This window comes from Capricornis sumatraensis, chromosome 3 (genome assembly GCF_032405125.1).
Source record: "Capricornis sumatraensis isolate serow.1 chromosome 3, serow.2, whole genome shotgun sequence".
Taxonomy (NCBI): domain Eukaryota; kingdom Metazoa; phylum Chordata; class Mammalia; order Artiodactyla; family Bovidae; genus Capricornis; species Capricornis sumatraensis.
Window position 1 is genome coordinate 65,265,569 of NC_091071.1, and position 7,735 is coordinate 65,273,303.

The 7,735-nt window shown below is 55.6% G+C and overlaps 1 protein-coding gene across 1 annotated transcript; it reads left to right on the forward strand.

Moving 5' to 3' along the window:
* Nucleotides 1-3,409: 3,409 nt before the first annotated feature.
* On the forward strand, nucleotides 3,410-7,028 carry EVX2 (even-skipped homeobox 2). The gene is made up of 3 exons (XM_068969573.1): nucleotides 3,410-3,836; nucleotides 4,731-5,011; nucleotides 6,309-7,028. Exons 1-3 carry the CDS (start codon nucleotides 3,410-3,412, stop codon nucleotides 7,026-7,028), a joined length of 1,428 nt encoding a protein of 475 aa, XP_068825674.1.
* The last annotated feature ends 707 nt before the right edge of the window (nucleotides 7,029-7,735 follow it).

Below are 7,735 nucleotides of genomic sequence, written 5' to 3' on the forward strand. Positions count from 1 at the left end.
GAAAACCAGGGACTTTTGACAGGCCATACCGGTCTCAGCCTGGACATTCCAGAGGTGCAAGGTTTGGGCATTTCAATAATAACCCTCAACAGAATTGTGTCAGTCTTCTCACTACCTCTATACAGACTAAATGTTTTTGAGGTAGGCCTATATTTAAAGAAGACATATACAAAATAAAAGAACCAACCAAAAATGCTGCCCAAAGCTTTATAATACAGAATAGTTTGGATGTGATCAGTAATAACTTAAATCACAAGCAAGTTGTCTAACCTCCATGTAGAAAGTTTCTCACCTCTGAAAAAGGGATAGTAACAGAATCAATTTCTATAGTTGTGTTTCAGAGGAGCGAATATATGTAAAAAGCATTTGTAATTTCAGAGTAAAAGCTCAATACAGGTCGGCCAGTATTACTACTACTAGTAGATGTGAAATTTAAATAAATTAAGGGACCTTAAATATTGGAATGTTCAGTGTCTCCTATGAAACACTGTCTGCTAAACGGAGTTCATGAACAATTAATTATAGATGGCTTTTTGTGTGAAGAGTTTTCCTGACATGGTCTCAAATTTACTTTTCATAATAAACGTGCTAGAATAGCAGTATTAGTGTTATTTAAAAGGTGCAAAATAGTTTTCAAAACCACTAATAAATGAAGGTGTCGCCAAGAAATGGTGTTCTCCCTTTCCATCAGACTGAGATACAGTTTGCCACAGACTTTGGCACTAGAGCCGAAGGGTCCCAGAGGAGGGGAAGAAGTTGGAGACCCACCCAAAGGGTGAAGGAGGAAGGGGCTGCGCTCAACATCCAGCCACCCAGCGGCGGCTCCTGCGATTGAAAGTAGCTCACAGCCGCTGAAACCGCTAGGAAAACAGACGGGGGCGCCAAACGACAGCAATAAAGACATTCGCGACTTCCGCTTAAGTCGCTCCTCCGTGGATCCCACCCTCTGCCAGGGCCTTGACCCGCCCACGGACCAGAGCCTGGACCGAAGTGTTCCGTTCAGTCCCCAAAGCTAAGTGGGACTAGGGGGTACACTTCCCAAGTTCCTGGGACAGCTCCCCTCCTCTGCCAGAGATTGTGAAACTGGGCACCCGGACTGTGGAGTAGGGAAGGAAAGGGGGGGGGCATCCGCTCGGCTGAGCTCGGACCACGTTAATGGCCTGAAAGCTAGCGCGAGAAGGGCTCATAGTGCTCGGAGTCAGGTGGCCTCTGGGGCAGGGGCCGAGGTGGAAGCGGGTGATGTTCTCCTCCGAGCTCCCGACGCCCGCTTTACGTCCTCTCACCTCCCCAGCCACCAGGCAGGTGCTCCAGCTTTCCATTTTTCACCTTTGGGGGTAGAATTCCGTTTATAACCTTAAAGAGGTGGGATTGATTTTCGAAGCAAAGCTCCCGTTTAAGTTGGTGCCAAGGGGAACAGGAGAGAAACTTTTGGCATTGACTGTGTATAAATGTATATAAATATATTTCACACCTCGTCTCCTCTTACATTCCTGACTCCCCCAATGGGTACAAGGTTAAAAGGAAAGCGCCAACAGAGAGATGGGCAAATAGATCTCAGGTTTGCCCCTAACACACCCCCTAGGTTCTGGGTGTGGCGGCAGGGAGGAAAGGGGGGGGGGTCTGGGTTGGGGTCTGGGTTGGCGGTGAGGCGGGGATGCAGGACCCGAGACTAGCGCCCAGATTGCCAGGGTCTCTCCGCCTCTTTGGAAGCTCGCAGGCCGATCTCCCGGTCTAGTCTCTATCCGCCCTTGTTCCTGCCTGCGGTCGTGGACCTCTCCCCCTGGGCAGCTGGTAGGTGGACTCGCACAGCTAGTTGGGGGTCCGAGCACCGTGGCGCGCAAGCAAGGGAGGAGACGCGCAACGGCCTTGGGTGAAGATTGATCTTCGTTAAAATGGTTGCCTCCAGCGTCATTATGACCATCAAAGTTATCACCAAGAGGCTCAGCCGCCAAGCTCAGGTCGGGAGGAGCAGCGGCAAGGCTAGTCCGCGATTTTTCGCGCGCAGACCCAGCGCAGAGATTATCCGAGGCCACAGGTAAGGGGCTGGGGCTGGAGAAGGGAGGAAGGCGAGAAGGAAGAAGGGCACAGTGGGAAAGAGAGGGCAGGAGGATGGTAGGGAAGGGAACCAAGACTGTTTTTTCTCATCTTTGACCTCGAAATCCAGCGATTTTGCCATAAATAATTCGATGTGAGAAGGAGTTGGGGGAAAGCTGGCAAAGTAAAAGTGGAATTGGGGCCGCCCATATGGCACTGTAAATTGCGACTGTGTTTAAAGTTAGATGTAGAATTCTGCTATGAAATCGTCCAGCCGAGTTCATTTCCCCCAGGGAAAATGCGTAGGCGAGAAGCCTATCCATCAGCAGGATTATAAAAGTGAAAAACCCGGGACTTCAAGTTCAGAACTCACTCTGCAAACGGTGTTAAAAAATCAGAGAGGACCTAATGATTTCCGTTTGGAGGCGCGGGCCCAACGCACCTCCCCAGCCACGTAGCACTGAAGTGCTTTCAAAACTCTAGGAGATTCTCTCTCTCTCCCTTCTGGGGTGGGAGGAGAGCAGCCAGGCTGAGGTGAAGTGGGGAGGGAGAGAACTCGGCGTCCTATTTGTTAAATAAAACACATATTTGGTTCTGAAATTCTAAAGATAAGTAATCCAGACAGGAGCGCAAGGTCTTCTCCTTACGCAACTCTTCCAACATCCTCCCCCTTGTCCGCCCCCCCCCACCCCGCTCCCGCTTGTAAATGTAAAAAAAAAAAAAAAAAAACCCACTTCCCGACGATCTACTCTGGAAAATCAAAGCATTATCTATTATTTAACACGTATCTATGTCCGAGGAAAAATGAGGAAGGCGCTGCATGATTAGGACCTAAGGGGCAACCCAGCAAACTGAGAGCGTAATGATGCCCCTAAATGAAGGGGGAAATGTGCCGCGGCGCGCTCTATTAATCAGACTGTCAATTTCACCCCCGAGGCCAAACCCCCGGGCGAGCAGAACCGGCTCTGAGCGGGCAAAGGACCGGAGACTTCCTCCTCACTTCTTGTCTCTTCTCGCCTCCTACCTGGATCTATTTGTCTGCTCTGAAGCCGCCTTCATTACCCACTGACAGGAACGTGTATTTATTTGCTTATAAACCTGTTACAATAAATGATTATTCGAACAGCGTCATTCGTACCTTAATGACGAGCGAGCGCTACTTTTTGATGAATGACATCTCGGGCTCGGAAGGATGTATGGGTCATTTTGACCAGTCATTCCCTCGCTCTGGCATCCCACAATTTTTCCGCCTCCCTCCAAAAGAGATAATAATATTTAGAGGCGCTCGCTGGGGCTGAATGAGAATTAGCCCTCGGCGCAGCCCATCATTAGGACGGGACAGCCGGGCCACTGTGACATTTTTTAGAAAGCTGAAATGATGGAAAGAATAAGAAAAGAGATGATTCTGATGGAGAGAGGGCTGCATAGCCCTACGACCGGCAAGAGATTCTCCAATTTGTCGGACTCGGCTGGCAATGCTGTGCTCGAGGCCCTGGAAAATTCGCAGCACCCGGCTCGCCTCAGCCCGCGCCTGCCGTCCGCCCCCCTGCACAGCGCTTTGGGAGACCTCCCTGCCAAGGGCAAATTCGAAATAGACACTTTGTTCAACCTGCAGCACCCGAGCAGCGAAAGCACCGTCTCCTCCGAAATCGCGTCTGCCGCGGAGGGCCGAAAAAAGCCGGGTCATTATTCAGAGGCGGCCGCTGAGGCAGACATGAGCAGCGACGTGGAGGTGGGCTGCTCGGCGCTGCGCTCCCCCGGCGGCCTCGGAGCGGTTCCGCTCAAGGAAAACAATGGCAAAGGTAATCGCGCTGCCCGCGCCGCGCTCCCTAGTCCCATTCTCTCTCTTCCTTCGCTGCCCTGCGGGCCCTTCGTGGTGCCTTTGCCCCTCTCCGACCCTCTGCAGCGAGCTGCACCGAGCTGGTTCGGGCGGGGGCGGGACGCAGGCGTGGGACCGTGCCCTCCGGCTCTGCTCCTTGAGCCTCCCAGAGAGACGCAGGCCTACGGCCTGCCCTAGCTCCTAAGTCGGAGAAAAGGTTTTCTGCTTGCGGGTCTAAACGCCCGTGCGAGCCGATAGACCCCGAGCCATCCACTGAGTCTGTCCGGGGGAAGGATGCCCTGGGCAACTGTTCTGAACTCCGCGGCCTCTGAACCCCGAGGCCGAGCGGAGGAAGCATTCTAAGTCAAAGGAGCCTCGCTGGGCACCTTTGGGAGACCCTCTTGGGTCAGCGAGAGAAAGTTGAAAAGTAGAGTTCACCCCTCAATGGTTCCGGTTTGAGCTGTTGCTGTCTTTCGAATCTTGAAATATTTTAAACAAAATTCCAAAGCCAGTCAAAGAAAGGTTAGAGGCCGACAGAAAGCTGCCCTGTGGTCTCCAGATGAAGGAAAATCCAGAGTTTCCCAAACTGAGTTTAGATGTAGGGTTTTTCCCTTGGCCAGTTTTCCTCCTGAGTTGAAAATTTCCAATTATTAAAACAAAACTACCGTCCTTAATTGAGTTCCTATTATTTGGTTATGAAGGGCTCCCCAAACTTTATTGATTCCATTAACGGCAGCAATTTGTAAACATGACAGACCCCATCAATTTAGGCAGCGCCTCGCCCTCCTTCTCGCGGCTTCCCCCATCCGCGTGCAGCCTCAGCGCGGGGATCTCGGTCCTACAGTGACTCATGCGCTGCCGGCCGTTTGTTTGCCAGGGTTCGCAGAGAGTGGCTCAGCCGCGGGCACCACGACGTCTGCGACAGGCTCCGGCCTCGGCAGCCTGCATGGAGGCGGCGGCGGCGGCGGCGGCAGCGGCGGGGGCGCGGCGCTGGGCGGCTCCGGCTCTGGCGCGGATCAGGTGCGGCGCTACCGCACGGCGTTCACCCGCGAACAGATCGCACGCCTGGAGAAGGAGTTCTACCGGGAGAACTATGTGTCGCGGCCACGCCGGTGCGAGCTAGCCGCTGCACTCAACCTTCCCGAAACCACTATCAAGGTATTGATTCCAGCACGCGCCTGTTCTAGCTTCCCCCGGGTGTGTGGGTTGATTTTTATTTCTTCTTTTTGGGCGATTAGGTTTAGCTGAGGGCCTGAAAACCCGCGGGGAGAGTCACCAAAGGAATTGACATGTTTATTTCTCAGTTGCCTTATCCGAAGGGCTAGCCGGTCTGGCTGACCTGGGAAGGTCCCCGAATGGCGCAGCCCATGCCGCAAATGCTCGCCTCCGCCCAGCGCGTGCCCAGGTGCCCCTAACCCTTCTCCACGGCTCCACTTTCCCCTCGGCGGCAAAGCCAGCTGGTCTTTGTTGCTCTGGCAAGAACCAGAGGTGAAACTTTTCAATTGCTCTTGATCTTGGAGGTTTATTTTTCACATAAATCGTTACAAGGAGAAAGGACAGCGTATTTTAAAAAATCGATTGGGTTCAGAAATAGTTTTCTAAACATTTTTCTCCGGGGCAAAGGGAAAGAAAGCAAACTCCTGGGGGGGAGCAACGAAATTGTCCTTATTAATATCTCTTTAGGTGATTAATTTTATTTTACGTCCAGGAAAGATAGCCGGGAGGTTGGGCGACTTGGTGAACTCTTCAAGGAGGATCTGGCATTCTAAAAAAAGAAAAGAGGAAACTCCATGGGATAGGGGAGGAGTGTAAAAGTCTCTCTTCGGTTTGGTCGGGCTTTCTTTAATTTAGAGTTGTGACGAATGATGTCTTCATTAGATACTGTGTTGGGAGGGGTAGAAAAGTCCCCTTCCCAGTTTAAGATGTTGCTCCCGCCATTCATTTGAAGCAAATGATTCCAACAAAACCATCCCTTCAATATCAGAACCGGACCCATGCCCCTCGGGACAATTCCTCACAGCTCAGAGGACTCAAGACCTCACGCGGCGACTTTTTACAAAAGCTGCGGCGGCAGCTTCTCTTCAAAGGAGCCCTAGAATCCTCGCGCAAATCCTGGGATTGAGAGACGGGTGCTCTGCGAGGCCGGGCAACCGGTGGGTGGCGAGAAAGAGAGGAAAGGTTGGGTTGGGACGGGGAAGCGCAGTCTAAAGCTAGAGAATAGAAGCCCCAGGAGCCGCAGCAATCGGACACAGGGAAGATTATTTTCGCTGAGGAGTGTGCCTACGGCGCTTTACACCGCCGCTCACGCTGTCTCAGCCGGAAGAGAGGACTCGGCCCGGTCGGAGGGGCGTAGGCCAGGCCATTCCAAGGTCTGGGAGGGGCGGGGAGGCCCGGGGTGGGGGCTGGGGCCTCCGGGCGCTCCCTAACTCGGGCCGCGGCGCGGCTCTCCCTGCAGGTATGGTTCCAGAACCGGCGCATGAAGGACAAGCGGCAGCGTCTGGCCATGTCGTGGCCGCACCCGGCCGACCCCAGCTTCTACACCTACATGATGACGCACGCAGCCGCCACCGGAAGCCTTCCCTACCCCTTCCACTCGCACGTGCCGCTGCACTACTACCCGCACGTGGGTGTGACGGCCGCGGCCGCGGCGGCTGCGGCCGCTGGCGCAGCCGCCGCGGCCTCATCGCCCTTCGCCACTTCCATCCGCCCGCTGGACACCTTCCGCGCCCTCTCGCACCCTTACTCGCGGCCCGAGCTTCTGTGCAGCTTCCGCCACCCGGGCCTCTACCAGACGCCCGCGGCTGCCGCCGGGCTCAACAGCGCGGCTTCGGCCGCGGCGGCTGCTGCAGCTGCGGCGGCCGCGGCCTCTTCGGCCGCGGCGGCCGGGGCGCCTCCCAGCGGCGGTTCCGCACCCTGTTCGTGCCTCAGTTGCCACAGCAGTCAGTCGGCCGCAGCCGCCGCCGCCGCCGCCGCCGCCGCTCTGGGCTCCCGGGGTGGCGGCGGGGGCGGCGGGGGTGGCGCCGGCAGCGCAGGGGCCGCCGGGGGCTCGGACTTCGGCTGCAGCGCCGGGGCGCCGCGCTCTGAGAGCGGCTTTCTGCCCTACTCAGCCGCTGTGCTAAGCAAGACCGCCGTGAGCCCTCCGGACCAGAGGGACGAGGCGCCGCTCACCAGATAACTACGTCGCTGCCGCCAGGGGGCTGCGCCCGACGCTCCGAGTGTGCCCCGGGAGTCCCCTGAGCGCCCCCCATACCCGCTTTGCGCCCACGTGCCCTCTGCGCTCCGCCTGCTGCTGAGGCTCTCGCCAGGGGGCGCCCCGGCGCGGGAGGCCGCAGGGAACTTGCCCCGAGTTGGGGGGAAAGAGCCAGCTCGAAAGCCCGGCGTTCGTCCCCTCAAATTATTTCTATTTTTGTATTTGCTACCCTGCCGCCTCCCCTCCTTTTAAGTATGTTTCCCGTCGCCCAGACCCCGCTTCCTGCCTCTGTCCCGAGCTCTTGGTCTCCCCAAGACAATCTCCTCGCCCCCGAAACCAGTCCGCTGTGGTCTCGGGCCCAGGCTGAAGCCGTCAGGCCTAGTTTCTCGGCTGAGCCACGTGGCCAAAAGCAACGGAAAACCACAACAAAGAGAGTAGGGAATGGTGTGTGCTAGTGCGGTGTGCGGGAGGGAAATCCACCCCGTTGTTCCCGCTGCTGCTGTGTTTCTTCCATCCTTTTATTTTCTTTAAACGAGGGTGAGAGGAGGTAGCAGTTTTTCTCTTAGCCTGAGCTTGTTAGGGGCCCTATCCGAGGAGAGCGGAAGCATGGAGGTCTGAGAAGAAGGCCTAGAGGGCTGATGGAGAGTGCGGGCGGCCGCGGGTTGTAGAGAGTATTTACTGCGTGCAGGGGA